This window comes from Gopherus evgoodei, chromosome 9 (genome assembly GCF_007399415.2).
Source record: "Gopherus evgoodei ecotype Sinaloan lineage chromosome 9, rGopEvg1_v1.p, whole genome shotgun sequence".
Taxonomy (NCBI): domain Eukaryota; kingdom Metazoa; phylum Chordata; order Testudines; family Testudinidae; genus Gopherus; species Gopherus evgoodei.
Genome location: NC_044330.1, coordinates 85,168,628 through 85,190,386, shown reverse-complemented (window position 1 = coordinate 85,190,386; position 21,759 = coordinate 85,168,628). Strand labels below are relative to the sequence as shown.

General features: G+C 47.8%; 1 protein-coding gene across 7 annotated transcripts; it reads right to left on the bottom strand.

Moving 5' to 3' along the window:
• Window positions 1–518: 518 nt before the first annotated feature.
• EDA2R (ectodysplasin A2 receptor) lies at window positions 519–21,511 on the bottom strand. Of its 7 annotated transcripts, none has more exons than XM_030574604.1 (11): window positions 21,331–21,511; window positions 18,420–18,505; window positions 15,097–15,228; window positions 13,643–13,753; window positions 12,419–12,597; window positions 12,197–12,282; window positions 5,947–6,111; window positions 5,311–5,457; window positions 4,102–4,640; window positions 3,184–3,235; window positions 519–2,285 (listed from the first exon to the last, which is right to left on the bottom strand). In XM_030574604.1, the coding sequence occupies exons 3-11, from the start codon at window positions 15,142–15,144 to the stop codon at window positions 1,990–1,992; spliced, it is 1,623 nt and encodes a 540-aa protein (XP_030430464.1). In that variant the 5' UTR covers window positions 15,145–15,228; window positions 18,420–18,505; window positions 21,331–21,511; the 3' UTR covers window positions 519–1,989. The 7 variants fall into 7 exon arrangements, with proteins under 7 accessions (XP_030430464.1, XP_030430467.1, XP_030430465.1 ...); XM_030574607.1 differs by having other exon boundaries at window positions 3,184–3,232; XM_030574605.1 differs by lacking the exon at window positions 21,331–21,511 and adding an exon at window positions 20,481–21,124.
• Between the last annotated feature and the right edge of the window lie 248 nt (window positions 21,512–21,759).

Genomic DNA, 21,759 nt, shown 5'->3' with positions numbered 1-21,759 from the left:
CATGGCAAACTCTGACAAATCCTCCTAGAGAAAATTACAGACAGAAAAGCGCATCCCTATGGAACCGCCATTCTCAGAAAATGAGGTCATCTTTAGTCTGAACAACACATTATTTTACAATAAAGCCACTGCACCACTCATGGCATGATTACTTTGACAGGCAGCATAAAGTGGCCAGGACACAAACCTTCGGACACCGGAATCATTCAGCCAAATCAAATACACATGGCATTGAGATGAGAAGTCATACTTTCCTGCCCTTCCAACAGACGCCTCTTGCAGGCAAATGGCAACCCTCATCACCTGGGAGTAGTATTTAGCCTCCCTGCACAGGTTAATAATCAGAATCTGACCACACAAAGGTCTGATTAATTCTAGTAGGGGGCATTATGCACCTGGCAGTACATTAGACTAGCAGTGAGAAAATACTCTTTTGAGACTACTCCATGGTGTTTCATCCAGCATTTCCCATTATGAACTTGGCATAATTAGTTCTGGAGGGGTTCCATCCTTTCAGTTTTTAATTAACCATGGCAAGGGGATAGAATGGTTTGCCATTGAGACACCCGCCATTATTATACTGAGTTTATTTTGTTGTGGCTACGTAACATACTAAACCCCACAGGCTCTGTTTTCCCAGCATAGGAGAGAAGCACCTCCTGCAGAAGCCAATGGGAATGGCCTGCATCCTACAGCAAGAGAATTGGGCACCGGATGAGTTGAAAGCCAAGCCATCCTTCAGTTTGCACTTCAAAGGGGCACTATCCAGGCCAAGTGGTCTCCATTTAGTGTTTAGAAGATGTGACCTATGGTGCTCACGGGAGGGGCAATGGAGGGGAGACCCTTACCCTGGGTTACACATCCAGAGTCCCACAAGGGTTTTGTTTGGGTCATGTGTTCTTAAAACTTCAGATGTGCAGAAGAGCAGAATATGTGCTGTGCTGTCCTCCAAACATCAGCACAGAGGAGCCCATTAGCAATCCCCTTCAGGCAAGAGAGCAGAGGTGATTAGAAGAAGACTGGGAAATGCAACAAGTACACTGGCATCTGCATTGAAGCAAATTCCACCATGCTTAAAAAAATCCTGACTCTCAATTTGAAATATCCCTTTACGAAAAGTGTTGCATTCCACAGCCAGGAAATACAATTAAACACACCGTTATCTTGGTATGGCACACAGAAATTCAGTGCATGAGTCCCTCCTTCCCAGCAAAAAAAAAAAAAAAAAAAAAAAAAAAGGAGTGGCAGCTAAACAACCCTTCTCCAAGAACAGGTCCCCTCGTCAGCACACAAAAGGAGAAGTAAACAAAAAGGCAGCCACAGCAGAAAGCTGAGCAGAAAGCCAGCAAAATGCAATATCTGCCAAATGGAGAAGGCCACCTCTAAAAAGTGGGGGGCTGGGGAGAGAACAAATGATGATCAGGCATCTAAGAGGAAGATACAATCAGCTGAGGGGGAGAAATCCAACACAGAGGGTCCAGACCCTCTGAGCTCCCTCTTAGAGTTGGGGGATATTTTCATACCCCACCCCGACCTAGCCCCTCACACAATGAGTTAAATCATTACAGCTGAGATGTGATTCAAGGAAACACTGTGTGCTTCGAGGGTCCATTATAAATCCACAGCTGCCCCTGGAGGCAAATGGCCTTGTAGCCATGCATGGTGACCATGAGGGCCACAAGGCCTCTGGGCATCAATACAAACACATATGAAGAAGGGTGGTGTTTGGAGGTAGCACATGCATCTGCCAACCATCACCAGCACAAGGTGGGACTCGAGCAATGGTTGAGAGAAAAGTTTACTCAGTGAGCATTCACAGACTCATCATTCTACTGTGATTCTACCCCCAACTTTCAAAGACCACCTCCACACAACCCACAAGAGTGGGTAGGAAACCATGCAGCTGCATCACTGCCAGGTTCACCCAGCCAAAACTATGCCTGGAGTTACCCCTCCCTATTTGTGCTGAGGCAGCGACGTGTGTTTCTCCTAGTGTTGGCAGCCCTGGGCCTGGCTCAGAACGAAATGATCGCAGAGTAGGAGCAAGGCATCGAAGCGCTGGAGTTGCTGTAGGACCCGGGCTAGGGCAGGAACAGTGACTGTGTCTCCTGAGGAGGCGAGGTGAGCGACAAGCTGCTTGAATCCAGACATCCTGCTCACCAGATGGGATGGGACCCCCAGCGCCACCCCCACGTGGCTGAAATTCTTGAGACCAGACAAGCAAGGGTCCAACTGGAAGCCGAGTGATAGCACCAAGGAGTGAGGGAGCTGTACTATGGGGAGACCTGGGGATGGCAAAAAAGGGAGGTGAGAGCCTGTCTACCCAGCAAGGGAAGGGTGTCCTACAAATAAGGCAGTGAGGCCCATACCATGGCCCCTGCCCCCACCCATCTGATGAGCAGCTGCAACATCACCCTCTGCCTGGCCTCACCACAGAGGGAACATTTGCCACAGGGCACCAGTGCATTTCCTTTCGGTGCTTAGCCTCATGGAACCTGGCTCTCAGCCCCAGGGGAGCTTAATCCTCACCACAGGCACCAACTTTTCAACTGCCAGGGGTGCTCAACCTCCAGCTCTGCCACAGGCCCAGCCCCCACTCACTCTTCCCCCAAGGCTCCACCCCGCCTCTTCTCACTTCTGCTCCACCCCCGCCCCACCACTTCCCACACAGTTCTGCCCCCTCTCCCGAGTGCATGCTTCCCCGCTCCTCCCTCTCCCTCCCAGCCTCCCTGCATGTGGCGAAACAGCTGTTCATGGCAAGTGGGAGGCGCAGGGAGGAAGGCACTGATGGCAGGGCCCATCGGCGGGCGGGAGGCATTGGGAATGGGAGAGGGGAGCTGATAAGAGGCTGCCAGTAGGTGCTCAGCACCCACCATTTTTTCCCCCAGGGGTGCTCCAGCCCCAGGGCACCCACGGAGTCTGCACCTATTATCCTCACTGTTAATACAGGTAAACTAGGTGCCTGTCCCCCACCCCACCCACGTTCCAAGGTGTGTCACAGAACAGCTTGACTATTCCCCGCATTAATGCCACAGGCCCAGTGAAAGAGGGTCAGCCACAGATCTCTGTGTCAACTGTCAGGATGACACTGGCCAGGCTGGGGTTCTTCAGGTGGTCTGCCTCCACCTGAATCCTTGGGGAGCAAGGACATGACTGAAAAATGCTGCCCTGACATCCACTCACCTTGTGTGATGCTGCTAATCTCACTCACAAGGCTCAGGACATCATTCACCTGCTAAGACAAAGACGCCCAAGGATTGGGGAGATTCATCAGAGAATGAGCAACAATCACATGTGGAACTTCTCAGTGCTCCACCCAACGGACTTGTCAGGTACTAGTAATGGCCTGGCTATTTCCATTCTATCCATACATCACCACTCAGTTAGGGCAGCAACCCTATTAAGATGCTCTAAGTTCTTCCAGCAAACCACCATCTCAATAAACAAGTACTTGAACCTAAGCTAGTAAGTTAATTACCCGCTAGACATTTTTTAGACTTATGTTAATCATTAATCCATCACAAACTGGTGAGGAGACCAGATGGCTCAGGGGACTGGGAAGCAGAGTCATTCACCATCAGGTCAGCTTCCCATACTGGCAAACATGCAAAGATGTGTGATGCAGGGATCAAGTGAAGTGCACAGATGCTGCTGAATTAAGGACGTGCTTGGCTTTGCCCTTTTGCCAGGCTGGGTATCTGAACCCAGCCGAGGTTGCTAGTTGCAACCATCTGATAGCTCTTTGGGGGCCCTTAGACAAGTTGGTGGGTCTTAGACCAGTTTCTTGCAAACAAAAAAGCACCACAACTGGCAGCTTTCCTTGGGATCTCAACACCAGTTAGTTTAATGGTGGAAGTGGTAGATGTGTTATGTTCTACCCTGGCCAGTGGGAACTGGGCTGTGTCCCTTCTCAAACTCACACCTCACTGAACAGCAGATGGTGATGACTTTTGGACAGTCACTACCAGCCAGTGCTGGATCTGAACCTGCTCAGAAGTTAAAGGTTTTGTACCCTCAGCAGCTCTGCTATCCTGTCCCTCCCTGTGTGAGCCCCATAGTAGCTGTTATTATACAGAGGCAGGCGAGATGGGAAGTACTTACAGGCTGCTCCCTGCTTTCAGCAGTGGGAATTTGGAAGGATGAGGACGATCCCCTGACAGCCTCCAGAACAAGTTCACTTTGCGTTATCAGAGGGGCACCAAACAGGGGAACTTCAAGGGTTAGGTCATCTGTATGTCTCGAGATCCTCTGAGCCACCTGTTTCTCTGCATCCTCCTGGCTTTTGGTGCCCATGAACTCGGCTTGGGTGGAAAACTTCTGCAGGTCTAGCTCCGTGCACTCCACTGGGGCATGGGGCCACCTAGGCTGCATCTCTGAAGCACATGATGAGAGGGGAGTCGGGGCCTCTGTGAACCCAGCTGTGCCCTGCCTGGCATCTGAGGATGATGGGCCCTCTGCAGAACAGTTGCTGGACCCTGAGTTCCTTATCAGGGGTTGTGTCTCCAAGACGCTCCTCACCAGCCGGGATTTGGGATCGGGACTGACAGCAATCTCTTCCAAATTGGGCTGGAGAGCAGGGATCTGCAGGCCTATGGCTTCACCATTCGACATTAACTGAACTGGTTCAACAGGACCTGGAACTAGAAACCCCATTGCTTAAAAGTATGTGGGTTCCCCTTCCACCAGCCTCTCCACCTGCTGGGGATTGGACTTCCTCCAGTCAGCCACTCTTTAAAAACCCCATCTCCCATGGGGCACTGCACTGCCACTGCCTGTCTCCAGCTGCAGAGGAACAGACAGGACAGGGCTACTCGGTGCCTTTTGTCCACAAGGTGGCAGTGAGCACTGCTGAGCAAAGCAAGGCTCCTCGCTCTTCCAGGAGTCAATCACCAGTCCTCCAGGGTCACCCTCACTGCAACTGTCAAGCACTCTCTCCTCCCCAACCCACACATCCCTAGGAGAGAAAGACACTGAAGCTGGAGGAGTGGAACCTACATGTTCCCAGTGCCAGTGCAACGTCTTCTGAGTTCAGAATCCTCCCCAGGCATCCACCTTTCACCCAGAGGAAATTTCCTAGTGGCACTGTGCTCCATCCACCTTAATTATGCCAGTATCTGACCACAGGGGCTGACCCTGGCAGTAAGCCTCAAGGCAGCAGCAATTTTGACACCTTTCCCCCCCATAGGGTGCTCCTTCCTGCCTGAGGAATGGAAACTCAGCAGACATTAGGGTGCGGGGGGGGGGGTCATGATGCAGTCTGCCCTTCCCCCCAGACCCAAGCTAAAGCAGAAAAGCAATGAGAGAAGTTACCTTCTGCTTGCCAGGAGCAAGGGCTCAGGTTCTTCACACCCAAGCAGCAGGAACTAGACATCTGTTCCTCACAGGGAAACCTGCTTGGCCTGGCTGAGGCCTGGAACATCACCCTCTGGGCCGAGAAATTCTGGGTTCTCAGAAACACTTTAAAGGATAAAGAGCAACTGATATCAGCAAAGACCTGGCTTGTTTTCCCAGAATGCCCTAGGCCATCTAGTATGGCTATTTATTTGGTGACTGAAAAATTCAGGAGCAATCAGGCCTCACTGCCTGGCATGGAGAGGGCTAGTGCTGTGCACTCTTCCCCACGCAGCTGTGCCAATGCACCTCAGTTGTGTCTCTCTAACCTACTCCTCCTTGCTGTTTTCCTCATCCTCTTAATTGCTTCATCCTCTGCTGCTCCAGTCCCAGCCTCCTCACCTCCACAACTGCCAACATCTCCTCAGTCTTAACCCAGCCTGGGAAAACCCTAGAAAAGAAAGCACTAACCTCAAAAGTGACAACCTCGCTGGCCCCATCTGGCACTCTGTTTGAATCTGAGCCCTGAGCATCCTCCTCCTCTTCCCTGCTATTTCTAGGGAAGAAGGGGCAGGGGAAGGAGGACCAGAGGGATGCTGCGTTGCATTCACTCACCTCGCTGACACTGGCTCTTCCAGAAGCGCTTGCAGCAGATGATGGCGAGTGCCAGCAGCACCAACACAATGATGACTAGCGCACTGCTGGTTAGCACTAGGAGGGCGGTGTCCTGGGGAGGTACTGTGGGGATTGCTACCTTCACCAGGCTAGTCCTGGAGCTGCCTGCAAACATACCAGCCAAAGAAAGAGATCAGAGTCCCATCAGCACATGGTGTGGTGCAGGATGCTACAGAGAAGAAAGCAGACAGGACCAGGACAGCACAGATCCAGCCCGGTGTGATTAGTACATGACCAGTTACAAGGATATTAAACACATACACACAGATGTCCCTTAGGACAAGAGATCTCAACATAGAAATTAAAAGCATCTAAGGGCTAAGCTCCCTGTAATCTGCGTGGCTGCATGGCCATGCAGCATCCTATTTAGCACCGCACAGGAACTCAGAGAACCCACCCGGGAACCTGCTGCTGCCGGGAGGGGCGTCCCAACCTAGCCTGGCCCCCAACCTGCCATGGCTAGGGCAGCCCCAACTATGCCATGACTCAGACCTACGGCAGTTGGGTGTCCCTACCCTTGCCTGAACTTGTCCAGGGTGGCCCGGCCCAGACGCAGCTGCAGCCAGGGCAGCGCAGCACACATAACAAAATTCATTCCGCATATGGGTGGGAAAAATTAGAGGGAACACTGCCTAAGGGGCTTAGGAACCTAATTCCCACTGACAAAGAAAGTTAATAGACTTAGACACCTAAGTCACTCCTAGGTGGTCACTGTCAGAGATAGGGGATACTGAATTACATGCATCACTGGCATGCTCCGCTCCACCACTCCTCCCACCTCCTATCACTCTAAGGAATCTAAGTCCATTAACTTTCTTTGACAGTCAGCTCCTAAATCCCTTTTGAAAACTGAACATAATAATCTAGTGCCATCCAGCAGCACAGCATTTTTAGCTCCATTTTACAGATGGAGAAACTGAGACACAAGCAGTTTAAGTGACTTGTCCACAGTCAGTATGCCTCAGGCCTGGTCTACACTACGCATTTAAACCGATTTTAGCAGCGTTAAACCGATTTAACGCCGCACCCGTCCACACTACGAGGCCCTTTATATCGATATAAAGGGCTCTTTAAATCAGTTTCTGTACTCCTCCCCAACAAGAGGAGTAGCGCTAAAATCGGTATTACCATATCAGATTAGGGTTAGTGTGGCCGCAAATCAACGGTATTGGCCTCCGGGCGGTATCCCACAGTGCACCACTGTGACTGATCGGGACAGCAATCTGAACTCGGATGCACTGGCCAGGTATACAGGAAAAGCCCCACGAACTTTTGAATTTCATTTTCTGTTTGGCCAGCGTGGAGCTCTGATCAGCACAGGTGACCACACAGAGCTCATCAGCACAGGTAACAATGCAGTCTCCTGAGAACAGAAAAAGAGCTCCAGCATGGACCGCACGGGAGGTACTGGATCTGATCGCTATATGGGGAGAGGATTCAGTGCTAACAGAACTCCGTTCCAAAAGACGAAATGAAAAAATATTTGGAAAAATTTCCACGGCCATGATGGGAAAAGGCCACACCAGGGACTCAGTGCAGTGCAGAGTGAAAGTTAAGGAGCTCAGACAAGCCTACCAGAAAACCAAAGAAGCAAACGGAAGGTCTGGGTCAGGGCCGAAAACATGCTGCTTCTACGCTGAGCTGCATGCAATTTTAGGGGGCTGCGCCACCACTACCCCACCCCTGTCTGTGGATTCCGAGGTGGGGGTTGTAATCTCAACCATGGCTGAGGATTCTGCAGAGGGGGAAGATGAGGAGGAGGAGGAGGAAGAGGACGAGCTTGTAGAGAGCACACAGCACTCCGTTAGCCCCAACAGCCAGGAGCTTTTTGTGACCCAGACGGAATTACCCTCCCAGCCCTCCCAAGCCACTAGCCCAGACAGTGAAGCCATGGAAGCGACCTCTGGTGAGTGTACCTTTGTAAATATAAAACATGGTTTAAAAGCAAGCGTTTTTTAATGATTGATTTGCCATGAGGGCTTGGGATGCATTTGCGACCAGTAAAGTTATTGGAAAAGTTTGTTAACATGTCTGGGGATGGAGCGGAAATCCTCCAGGGACATCTCCATGAAGCACTCCTGGAGGTACTCCAAAAGCCTTTGCAGAAGGTTTCTGGGCAAGGCAGCCTTGTTCCGTCCACCATGGTAGGACACTTTACCACACCATGCATGTAGCAACTAAATGGGTATCATTGCATGACAAAGCATAGCTGCGTATGGTCCCGGTGATTGCTGGCATTCAAGAAACATCCATTCTTTATCTCGCTCTGTTATCCTCAGCAGAGTGATATCGTTCATGGTAACCTGGTTGAAATTCAGGAATTTAATTAAGGGGACAGAGATGGCCATTTTCCTACTGGGCTGTTGCTTAAAAGAAATCCTTCCTTGCACGTAGCCAAGCTGGGGGAGGGGAGAAAGGATAGCACTGAGCTTTTTTGCGTTTGGCTAGCAGGAATCTTCCCAGCTACCAGCCACGTGGTGGGGGTGGGGGGAAAGGGGACTGATTAGCAGTGATCTTCCATGATACCAGCCATGCAGTGGGGGGAGGGGTAAAGCAATCATCCTAGAGAATTGGATGGGGTGGGGGTTGGCTTCTGCTGCTGCATGTCAACAAGAAAGAAGCATCAGAGGGCACTGTGTATATGAAGGCTGGAGAAGCCGAAAGACAATGGCTTACCATGGCCGCATGCAAGCTGAATTCTGATGCCCGGACTTGCGTGTGTGAGATCTGTAACACCAGAGCCGCAGGCACTCAATATTAAGATGCAAAATGCGACCTTGTAGTGAAATCATATGTACTATGCAAGGTGAATAGTGTTGTTCGCTGTGAAAGAGTATAACCATTGTTCTGTAAAATGTATCTTTTTAAATACTTCTCTCCCTTTTTTCCCTCCCTCGTGCAGCTGCAAATTTTTCAAGCCTCCCTACTCCACCCGAAGGCTAGCTCAGATAAGGCGGAGGAAAAAGAAGACACGAGATGAAATGTTCTTGGAAATAATGGAAGTAACCCGCAATGAAAGAGCTCATCTGAATGAGTGGAAGGACCTGGTAGCAAAGTACAGGAAAGATGCCAGTGAACGTGAGGACAGGAGGGACCAACATGAGGATAGAAGAGACACTCGAGATGAGAGGTGGCAGCAGGACGATCAGAGGTATAGGCAGGAAGATCAGCGGTGGCGGGATGCAACACTGGAGCTGCTGCATGATCAAACTGATATCCTCTGACATCTGGTGGACTTCAGGAAGAGCAGCGGGGTCACAGAGTGCTGCTGCAGCCCCTGTGTAACCACCTCCACCACTCACCATGTTCCATATCTTCCTCACCCAGACGTGTAAGAACACATGCGGGAAGGCTTTGTGCACCCACCCACTCCACCCCATGGACAGTCCAACCAAAAGGCTGTCATTACATTGAAATGTTTTTAATGGCCTTTTCCTTCCCTCGTATCCTCCTCCCAAACCACACCCAGGATACCTTGTCAGTTCTCTCCCTCTTTTTATAATGACTTTTTAATAATGAATACATGATTTTTAAACGATAGTGACTTTATTTCCTTAAGCAAGCTGTAATCAAAGGGGGAGGGTGGGTTGCTTACAGGGAAGGAGTCAATAAAGGGGGGGGAGGTTCATGAAGGGGAAACAAACACAGCAGTCACACCGTACCCTGGCCCGTGATGAAACTCGTTTTCAAAGCTTCTCTGATGCGCACCACTTCGTGGTTTGCTCTTCTAATCGCCCTGGTGTCTGGCTGCGTGTAATCAGTGGCCAAGTGATTTGCCTCAGCCTCCCGCTCCGCCATAAAGGTCTCCCCCTTACTCTCACAGAGATTGTGGAGCACACAGCAAGCAGCAATAACAAAGGGGACATTGGTTTGGCTGAGGTCTGAGCGAGTGAGTAATGTGCGCCAGTGCGCCTTTAAACAGCCAAATGCACATTCTACCACCATCCTGCACCTGCTCAGCCTGTAGTTGAACAGCTCCTGAGTACTGTCTAGGCTGCCTATGTATGGCTTCATGATCCATGGCATCAAGGGGTAGGCTGGGTCACCCAGGATAACCATAGGCATTTCAACATCCCCAACTGTTATTTTCTGGTCTGGGAAGTAATTCCCATGCTGCAGCAGTTTAAACAGAGCAGTGCTTCTGAAGACGCGAGTGTCATGAACCCTTCCTGGCCATCCCACGTGGATGTTGGTGAAACGTCCCTTGTGATCCACCAGTGCTTGCAGCAACATTGAAAAGTACCCCTTGCGGTTTACGTATTGGGTGCTCTGGTGCTCTGGTGCCAAGATAGGGATATGGGTTCCATCTATCGCCCCGCCACAGTTAGGGAATCCCATTGCAGCAAAGCCATCCATTATGACCTGCACGTTTCCCAGAGTCACAACCTTTCGTAGCAGCAGCTTAATGATTGCTTTGGCTACTTGCATCACAGCAGCCCGCACAGTAGATTTTCCCACTCCAAATTGATTCCCGACTGACCAGTAGCTGTCTGGCATTGCAAGCTTCCAGAAGGCTATTGCCACTCGCTTCTCCACTGTGAGGGCTGCTCTCATCTTGGTATTCTGGCGTTTCAGGGCAGGGGAAAGCAAGTCACAAAGTTCCATGAAAGTGCTCTTACGCATGTGAAAGTTTCGCAGCCACTGCGAATCGTCCCACACCTGCAAAACTATGCGGTCCCACCAATCTGTGCTTGTTTCCCGGGCCCAAAATCGGCGTTCAATGGCTAGAACCTGCCCCATTACCAGCAGGATCTCCAAAGCGCAGGGGCCTGTGGTTTGAGATAATTCTGTGTCCATGTCCTCATCACTCTCGTCGCCGCACTGCCGTAGCCGCCGCCTCCTCCTCGCCTGGCTTTGCAGGTCCTGGTTCAGCATAGGCTGCACGAGAATGCACGAGGTGTTTACAACGTCCACGATTGCGGTATTGATCTGAGCAGGGTCCATGCTTGCTGTGCTGTGGCATTTGCACAGTTCACCCAGGAAAAAAGGCGCAAAATGGTTGTCTGCTGCTTTCATGAAGGGAGGGGTGAGGCTGTACCCAGAACCACTCGCAACAATGATTTTTGCCCCATCAGGCACTGGGCTCTCAACCCAGAATTCCAAGGGGCGGGGGAGACTGCGGGAACTATGGGATAGCTATGGGATAGCTACCCCATAGTGCAACGCTCCAGAAATCGACGCTAGCCTTGGACCATGGATGCACACTGTCGAATTAATGTGGTTAGTGTGGCCACGTGCACTCAACTTTATACAATCTGTTTTACAAAACTGGTTTATGTAAAATCGGAATAATCCCGTAGTGTAGATGTACCCTCAGTGGCAGAACCACCAACTGGACCCAAGAAGACTGAGAAACAACAACACCAGCTGCCGAATGACTGAAAAGTGATGGGGCTGATTTTTAACAACAGAAATAACAAAACATTACAGGATAGAAAATGGCTGAGCTGCTGTGTCTGACCACATATCATGGCACTGCTAGCCCTACCTGCCCCTCCCCTCCAGATATACACTGTCAGTACTTCCTTGATCAGAACTCACTGGGACAGAATTCTTCTGCCTCAGCTAGCGTAATAAACTTCAAAACAAGGACTAGACATTTAAATAAATAAAGCACAGCCTCTGCGAGGACACTCAAGAGGACAGAAACAACAAAAAGTCTCAATCTTCATGTTTCAGGGAAAAGATGATCAGCAGCAGGGGGTCAGGAGGGAATTTTCCTTTGCACATTACAGAATTACTTTGGTATAACTACGTCAGTCAAGGACGTAAAAAATCCATATCCCAAGCAACATAATTATACCGAACTAAGCACCAGTGTAGACACGCTTCTCCCGCCTACACAGCTACCGCCTCTCACAGAGGTGGATTAACTAAATGGACGCGAGAGTTCTTTACTGTCAGTTCAGAGCGTCCTCATTAAAGCACTACAGCCGCACAGCTGTGCCAATTCAGTGTTTTAAGTGCAGATCTGCCCTTAGTTACACTATGGGGGTTTATGCCTTTATTTGAAGCATGTAACAGTGGCCACTGTCAGAGATAGGTGATATTGAATTACATGCATCACTGGCTGTCTCCACTCCACCTCTCCTCCCACCTCCTGTTAATCCTGCAGGGCTCATCGCATGCCCTGTGACATGACATGTTACACAGTGAAAGACAACAGGTTGGAGTGCTGCTGGCTACATACACTGAGGCTCAGAGGAAGGAGTCTGCTTTGTGCAGGGGATGCATTCCAGATCCTGCAGCCCGCCAATCCGGGTTTTACTGTAAAACCTGCCAAAAAGTAAGTGGAGAATGCTCTAACGGACAAGATATAAGGGAATTGTATATATCATCTCTTTGAACAGCACCACCCTACGCCCTCCCACGTGTGTCTGCTTCTGGTGTTCCAGCTGCCAGCTGTACTCACCCTGGCAGACATTCCCCACAGGCTGCATTGGAAGTGGCAGTGCAGTTGGATTTCTGGACACGGTTGATGAGGGGGCAGGAAAGACAAGGTTTGCAACCATGGAACCCCCAGCTGTCCTTAAACCTTCTGGGAGGGCAAGCAGTGCACTGGGCATCTCTTCCTTCACCATAGCCACACTCCTGCAAGAGACAAGCGCAGATCCATCACTGAGACAAAGAAATGACATCAGATCCGAAGATACCACAAAGGGAAGAAGCTGTTCTATTCTCTAGAGGCAGATGGCTTCTCTTCAGTGCGAGAATTCTCAGTTGCCTTTCACACTCTGGGCATCTCACATCTTTGCACTGCGCTGGATAGCAGGAAACAAATGAGGCAGCCATTCTGCATTCAGCAATAGCTCACACATTGCCTCAGTCACCAGAACTTGTTTTACTGCCAGGGGGATGCTGGTGTAATGCTGTGCCCTCGGGGGGAGGAGAGAGTTTGCTGACAGCTGGGATCAAACAGTACGAGCCTGAGCTAGTCAAAGCTATACACAGCAAACTCACTAACCACAGTGGAATGTGTAAATCACACCCATTAAATATGGCGCTCTGTCCTCTTCTAGTGGTGAGTGGATCACATATAGAGGTTGATGAGTCTATAGTCTTGATGAACAGAACTAGGTCTCTTAGCTTAGGCATAGAGGCTCATTTATAGAGCCAGAGGTCCCAGGTGGATACCTGCTGCCAATGACCCACACAAGGACAGGTTAGGGGTTCCATTTCAAGAGTAGGCAAGGTTCTGTGACCTGAAATGTGCAGGAGGTCAGACTAGATGATCACAATGGTCCCTTCTGGCCTAAAAGTCTATGAGTCTATGAGACATTGCATAGCTCTGACCAGGACACTGAAGTTATCTGCCAGAGGGATTTTTTACTTCCCCTGAGAGATGGAGATGATGGACTTTCCTTGATGTTCACATAACAAGCTACACCAATTTGAAACCTCTCCTTACTTATTGTACTTCCATCTTCCCATTCTCCTATTCTCATCCCTGCATCACTTATCATGATCAATGGAATAGTCTAACGTCCCTTGCCAATAAAGCTCTGTTCTTTTTAAAGGCACAGACATCCATAACAGAGACAGCTCTAACACTATCCTTCTACTAAAGGCTAGCAGAGGATTCACCTCGTACCACCAGTACCAACAATCCAGGTTCATCCCAGAGCAGCCAAATTACCTTGGAAAGCTCCCATCCTGGTCCACACTCCCTGCAAGGAATGCACTTCCTGTGCTCATCCAGATACTCACTCTCCTGGCATTCCATTGGGTTTGGAGCAGCACCTCGGACCTAGAGAAACAACTGGGGTCACTACAAGTCCCAGAACACTCCTGAGCTGAACCAAGTGTGTCCTTTACTGGGCAAAGCTTTTTCATTGGAAGGAAAATTTGCCTGCATTCCTTGCACACCCCCAATTCCCATTTGCTTTAGTACAGTAGTGGGCTCCCATTGGCCGGGAACGGCAAACGGGGGCCACTGGGAGCTGCAGGTGGCCGTGCCTGCAGATGGTCAATGTAAACGTGGCCCACCAGCAGATTACCCTGATGGGCCATGTGCAGCCTGTGGGCCACAGGTTGCCCACCACTACTTTAGTAGATGCTTGTGTTGCACGAGGAAAACCTCATTTTGGCAAGAGCAAAGCCATATGCTTTCTTCCCAAAGGGCAGTATGAGGTGCAACTGGCTAAGCAGAGACAGAGGAGGGACTTTGGTAGGTCATGCAGCTGAACTGCCCATTCCTTGTGCCATTTGGTGGCATTTACAAGTGAAGTGAGGTGTGGTCAGTTGTTATTTCCAAACTCATGTTGGACACTGATCAGTGATGATTTTTAAGATCAGGTCCGCAGCTTCCCTGATGGGAGGTCAGTACATAGTCCAGACCAGATAACTTGTTATCCTGGTCTGCTAAACTGTAGGACTCTTCCTAATTTAGAAGCATCACAAAGATCTGCATAAATGGAGCACTGGAAAGTACCACCAATGCGGTATCCAGGTCCGCAGAGAGCATCAAACTGGATGGAGCACACAAAGCAGATTTCAATCCAGAGCTGTGGTTGGTATAGAGCTGATGAATACCTCCACTCAGAGGAGCTCATGTTCACGTGATTTGGCGTGAAAACAATGCAAGAGAAGATAAGTTAACTACACAGTCTTGGATCAATGAGGCAGAAGGAATCTGGGGATATATACTATGGGGGAGAGAACCTAGCAAGGGATAACTAACAGTTCTCCAAAGAACTAAAGCCACACTTTATATTACTGGCCACCATGCTGCCACCCAAGATTTTAATGCAACAAATGGAATTCATGGCCAGAACTTAGCACAAGACACAAAACTGATGTGAATCCTCAGCTGCAAACTAAACAAAACTAGTCAAAGGTACTAGGTAAGGCTAGCCTACAGGCTTACAGCCCGGCCATGCATTCCTTGGTGAAATCCTTGCCCCACTGAAGATAATGGCAAAACTTCTATTGATTTCAGCCCCCACTGAACTCATTTGGAATTTGGGCCATGCAAATAATGCAGACTACAGAGAGCAGAGCATATAGAGAGAATTCAACAGAAATCAAACTGAAACTATTAAAACACATTATGCAGAGATTTCGGTTCATTTGTTTCAAGTGGATTCCTACCTCGGCGACAAGAAATAGAGCAAAAAACAGCACTGGGCCTCTCTTCATGTCACTTCTCTCATAACCTCATCCAGCAAATCAGGAAAGAATTAATAACACCGTGTCTGCCTCATGAGGTCGACTCATTGGAATCTAAACATTAAAGAAGAGTAGAAAGGGCTTGAGAAACATGCTTTCCAAGGAAGCCACTGTTATAACTTGTAACAATTCAAAAATGGGTGGAGCACAAGTTTTCGTCAGCCCAGCCACAGGCCTCATTAGGAACATGTCAAAGAACAGCCTGCTAATATTCACACAGTAGGGCCTAGGAACATACTGGAAAAGATGATGTTACAGCCGTAGATACACAAGCACTCTCCACTTCTCTTCCCCCTCAATCATAACTCATTTCTATCTATACCACCATTATAAACTGTAAGTGAAAAGGGCCCCTCAGTAAATGTTCCTTGTTATGCCTTGTCAGCCTGCTCAGGTCTGATCTCCCACTCTCATGAGCCCTATGCAAAGTAGGCTGCACTTTAGAAGTGGGCTATTGGCCAGGCTTTTCCCACTATCCAAACAATCAGGACTCATCTGATGTGGCATCTCCACTGGATAAGCACAGAAAGCAAGATATTAGTTATTACTATCAACTCACATACCCTGAGCAGTATAAGCTGCAAAGAAAGCCATACGACAACGAGAAATTAAGGGTGCTAAATTTATCTAGCCCAGTAAAGCAAAGATCGCAGGAGGGATGAGATCACAGTCCATAAATAGCTTCAAGGATACTGACACTATAGAGTAAATTAAGAGAGTTTGTCATAGTCTCAGAAGATGGTGGTCAGGGAGCTATGGGCTGAAGCTAAAGGAGGAAATGTTTAGGCTCAGTATTAATGTCTAGTTAGGGCTCATTTCCGTTAGGAAAAAATAGAAACGGGCCTGAACCATCCTCCCAAATATAAACCAATGACAGATTTGAATCCAAGTTCATATCTGAAATTTGTCTCCATAATAGGCTGACTCCAAACACCCTGAACTTTGGATAAGCTCAGAGTTTGAAGCCCCAAGTTCAGCACTGTTCAGATCCATGGTTTAGCGTCTGTCCACTGTAGAAGTAAAACGTTCAGATATGGACCCAGATATGGAATTTGGAATGGAGGCTTTGATTTGGGCCCATATCTATGAATAAAAACAAATGGAACAAGAGCAAATTCCCAAATGAAGTGGAAAGGCATTCACTAGGGTGTCTTAAGAACAATGGGGACCTAATCTTGGTGGGGGACCCCAGGTGCCATCCTAATACAAACAATAAATAGTAATAAAAAATAGGCAAGGTGAGACAATAATAGGAATGATGTGGGGAGTAGGCCTCCCAAATACAGTTTTATCCTGCATAATCTTTTCTATCTTTTGTATCTATGGCTCCTTGGTCCTCACTCCGGTTTAGCAATACATGGACATTGAAAGCTTTATTGAATTTCTGGTGTGAGTCACCTCAGTTCCTCCTATTCTCTGCTTGTGACACATAATAGTCCATCCTCCTGTGGGCTGCAACACTTGGGTCTAGTTCTGATTGCTGGATTTAGTTTGGGAGTGCTGACGGCCTATGATATGCAAGAAGTCAGACTAGATGAGCTGGTGGTCTTAAACTCTATGACTTTATGAGCGCCCTCAACAGAAAGCAACCTTGAGATTCTAGTAAGTGGTTAAAACATCTGGTCCCAATTAGGTTAAAATGAGAAATTTTCCCACCTCTGCAGAAGCTGTACAGAATCTCGAGGCAACTGCCAGAATAAAATCTCATTTTCCGGATTGGGACCTAAACATCTCACAGTATCAGTCTGCTCATTGATTTTATAGGGAAACAATCTACAGTCATTGTTCTGCGTTAAGGGGAATCTACGAACTTGGTATATAAAAACTGTTAAATTATTGAATCAAAATGATTTCATGATTTGTTAAAAATCTCAGTGAAAACAGCTGTCCCCTATTTAAACACTTCCTTGTATGTGTAATACCCAACCAAAATACTGCATTAGAACTATTGTAAGATGGAGTGGTTTGGACCATTAGTGTAGAATACCATAGTTTTGGTAAACGTCCTGTTTTCTGCAGTTCCACCATTCTTAACCCACTGGGTTAGACTGCGGCATTTATGTCAGGGCCCTGTGGAGTGGGTGGGGCAGGGCAGCATCAGCGAGATTGTATCGCAGGAGACACAACGTCTCAGGGATGGCTCGGTGACCGCAGTGGATGAATCTGATTGTCGCCCAGGCGCCCCAGCCATGCTCTGCTGGCCCATGACCATGCCTCATCCTGATCCTTCTCTTATTGCATCCTGCTTCTCAGGGGAAGCACAAGTCCCTGCACTCCCCAGAGCATAGGGATTGCAGAGACTGCTGGTATAGGAGGCCCTTAGATAGCTGCAAAAGGGGAAGGAAGTTTCATTTTCGCACTCCACCACTGTGTGCCCATGCAAGGATCACTCACAGCCTAGCCTTTTAACTCGACAATAGGATATTTCACAGAGGACTTAACAAGCTAGACTGGCACCTTGTAGTACACAGATCTACAACTACATACTGAGGCCCTGATTAAAAGCCCATTGAAGTCAATGGGAGTGTTTGGATTAGGCCCTATCTAACTTGCACTTTCCTTGAACATTGGTCAGACTTCATATTCAGTTGAAAACTGTTGGGTTTTTTGTTTGTTTGTTGGTTTACCCAGTAGCTGCCTGATTTATAAATATCCAAAGCACTGAATTGAAATAAAAATCCAGGAACTGACAGCAACACTCAAATTCTTTTCAGGAAGATCCCTGAAATTCGAGGGTGCTTTTTTTAGTTTATAACCTAGTCTGACCTACAATCTTTACACAGTGAAGAACATTTCTATTTGTTTGATAAACACTTGCCATCTTTTGAGATGACTCCTGCTATTCCTAATGGATATTTCTGTCTACATTTTCAAAGTGGCAAAGGGATTTCATTGGACCATGATAGTGGCATCAGGTTTAGCATTACTGGATTATCAGGTCAACATATTAGAGTTAAAGGATCACTGAAGATTTACCTAGTCTTTACTGGTACCATACAGCACTACTTGCAATATATACCTCTACCTCGATATAACGCTGTCCTCAGGAGCCAAAAAATCTTACCACATTATAGGTGAAACCGCATTATATCGAACGTGCTTTGATCCACCAGAGTGCGCAGCCTTGCCCCCGCCCCCTCCGAGCACTGCTTTATCATGTTATATCCGAATTTGTGTTATATCGGGTCGTGTTATATCGAGGTAGAGGTGTACCAGAATGGGAAAAATTGCTATAAAATACTTACTGCATATCTGAAGTTGGCAGCTGGTAGAATTGGGCAGTGGAAAACAGGTCAGCCAGATTAAATGCCATCATGTGGTTTATATGTTGCTTTAAAAAAGAAAGAATGACAATGTTAAATAAAAGCAACAGGAGAAAAGGATTTTTTTAAATCCCAAAATATTAACCTGGAAAATATTCCTGCGTGTCTAGCGTTTTCCCCTCATATTTTAAGTCAAGTCCCTGCCTTTAGTGCCAATATCCTCTGTTCCCCATTCACTCAATATTATTCATTTTGTTCTGCAAGCATTTCTTGATACTATATTGTGCGTAATATATAAGATTCTCTGAGACAGATTCTTTTATCTTTACTCACATCAAGTTGTACCTTACTTTGTAAACAGTCCCACTGATTTTAACAGGGTTACTTGCAGAATAAGGTATTGCTCATCATAAGTAATAAATGGTTGAATCTTTTAGCCTGGTTTGAAAATAAACATGTTTTTCAGTGAACTTGTAGACTTTCTCCAAGTCACAAAAAGTCCAATAAGTGTGTAATGTGTCCTACTTCAAAACTCTTAGCTTGTTTTCTGTTTGTTTTTAGAAAAAACACCACAATATCAAAAGGGGAGTGCGCACTGTGCTGATTTTACACCTCTCTGACATTATGACAATTTTTTTATGTTCTGACTCTTGTAGTAATGTTCATTTTAGACTTCTGTTTATTTCTTTCAAAATTTGTTCTAACAGCAAATAAAATGAGACTTTAAATACAGTAATAATACCCAATTCAGGAATTACTGTATTATTATTACTTGGATTCCTGTAGTGCTCACAGCATGCAAAATGCCATTCAAACACATAGGAAGACCTATATCATCCCCAAAAGAGTTTATAATCTGAAGCCCCAATCATGCATCGGTATCTGATTAATACAGAACTCCACACCCATGTGAAGTTCTGTTTAATTCAGTGAGATTCCCCAGGAGTGCAGAGAGCCATGTTAGCAAATCACAATGCAGGATCGAGACTTAAGATGACAAACAATATAGGAAAGAAAGAGATACAGCTGAGACCTTGAAATCAATGGGACTGCTCACGTACATACAGTTTGTCTTGTGCTTAAATGTTTGCAGGATCATGGACATAATATGTATAATTTTCATATACACTATATATATGTTTTATATACATAATTATACACTGGGGTCAAGATTTCCAAATGTGACTAGTCTGTGTTGGGGGTTGTTTGAGTATTTTCCAGTGCCTCAAATTTCTGGATGACCAATCTAAGCATCCATCTTCTAAAAACCAGGCCTTTTTAGAGTGTCTCAAACTGACTTCTCAAAATCACTGGTATCTTTTGAAAATCTTGGCCTCTTTTTTGTCTGCTTTCCCCCTTGACCTATCCATTATTAACTGCCCAGTTTCTTGATTACTGTAACAATTTTTTGTATCCCCTACTCCTTTTTGCTCTTGTCCTCTAATGTCTACCACATCATACCACTGACAACCTGTCATTCATACTCATCTCACAGGAAAAAATTACTGCCTCATTTATAATGAATTTTACAAATAAAACCATTTCTAATCTGTACTTACCAAGAATTACTCCAAATGTACACAAAAATGCTCAGTCAGTTGCTAGCTAGAAGTATTTAAAATATTTACAGATGAAGAGCGCACCCATAGATACCATAAATATTATACACACAGGGCTCAGGAAATGCACTTTTAAGAACTAAAGAAATCATTATCAACTACTATATCAACTTCTAGCTCATTATTTATTAATCTTTTAATATAAATAATTACAATAATGAAAAAAGTTGCTCCTACTCAATATTTGCTGGTGCTAACACTAAACTCAATAGCATAGTTTATCATAAATAACCAATAAGATTAGTCATTTGTAATCTTCACTCATATTTATCGTTGGCTGCAATCTCAGCCTTGAAATCTACAGCTCAGTGGGCTAAACACTTTGGTGTCTGCTGTGTTTTATAATCAGGCCTGCCACCCCCGCAATCGCTTAAAGTGTCGGGACTTGCAGCATGTCCTTCCAGACTACAGTGGTGTCACCTACCAGTGACTCTTTGGCATGCAGGCAAAGTATTCCAGGGCTTATTCCAAAGTCTGCGTTTGCAGGGATCAAAATAGCTGGACCGTTTGTAAAGCGACCAGATGAAACCCCATCTGCGGGGAGTGGGAGGCTGAGCTATGGCTGGAGATTGTACCTGCAGCAAGTCCAGACTTGCCCGCTCACCACGTGTCAGTACCAGTTTCCTTCCTCTCCGGACCCGTCGCACCGCTAGTGCAGATCCGTTACCCCCTCTCTCCCGGGAAGAAACGGAGGGCGCTGCTTTGCAGCTTGGTACCGGACAATCATAACCTTGACTCCGAGCGCGGAAACTTACAAGGAAAAGCTAATAAAAAGACCGATCCTTCCTGGCAGCCCGCTTCCTTTCTCCCTACAAGGCTGTCTAGCTGAAACAGACAGGCTCGCCCACTGGAGCCTCTCCCTGCCCTGAAACACGAACGGGAAAGTGCGAGGGATGCTCCAGCAAGCTGGGATATGCCCAGGCATGTACACGGCACAGCGACTCTGCAGCCTGAACCAGCCCGAGACCTCCTCATGCCGGAGAGACCCAGCCAGAGTGAAAGCAACCCACGGGCCGGGACGGACACACGCAGCCCAGACAGACGAGTACATCCCACATATCGATTACAGCCGCTACGGATCGGGGGCATTCGCTGGTTGTTTAGCATCTAGAGTGGCAGAGTAACTTCCGACGCCCCGGCAAGCTGGGTGGGCAGCACGGGCAAGACAAGGCAGCTCACACACAGAGATGATCAATAGGCAATTAACTGCCCTACCCATGAGACTTGCAAGTACCAAAAGGCATCAGGCGCCAGGCAAACATGTCCCATTTTACCTGCTTCCGAGCAGCAGCGACCCTGGCGCGGGCTCCTGAGCAAGTCAGGGCTGTTCTGCTCTGCCCCAGACAGCCTGGCCAGGGGCCCCACGGTTGATGAAATCAGCTGCAACACCTACCACCACTTCAGTCATCCACCCACGCACCCACCCTCCCTCTTAGCCTGGAGGGACCCACGAGAAGCCAAGTTCCACCCCGAGACTCCGCCCCCACAGACGGGCACGGCGTCCCATTGGATAGAAGCAGCCCTACTGGGCGAGGCTATGCAGATCAGCCTGCCCAAAGGGGCAGGGTCTAACGGCGGCAAAGAAGGTGGTTGATGCTGAGTGGGACACCGCAGAGGCCGGGCTGGGGACAGTCTCAGGGGCCGTGGCTAACGTGCATTACCAGTTAGCAGCAGTGCAGAGTGGGCTGAGAAGGGGTCACAAC

What these genes read in the sequence shown, in the direction of transcription:
- EDA2R (XM_030574604.1), bottom strand. Translation starts at nt 15,144, where the DNA reads ATGAAGAGAGGCCCAGTGCTGTTTTTTGCTCTATTTCTTGTCGCCGAG. An exon ending in TTGCTCCTGGCAAGCAGAAG is followed by an intron (nt 4,641 to 5,310) that starts GTAACTTCTCTC and finishes TGGGGTTTCTAG; the next exon opens with TTCCAGGTCCTGTTGAACCA. An exon ending in CTGAAAGCAGGGAGCAGCCT is followed by an intron (nt 3,236 to 4,101) that starts GTAAGTACTTCC and finishes TCTTTGTCTTAG; the next exon opens with CAGGTGAATGATGTCCTGAG.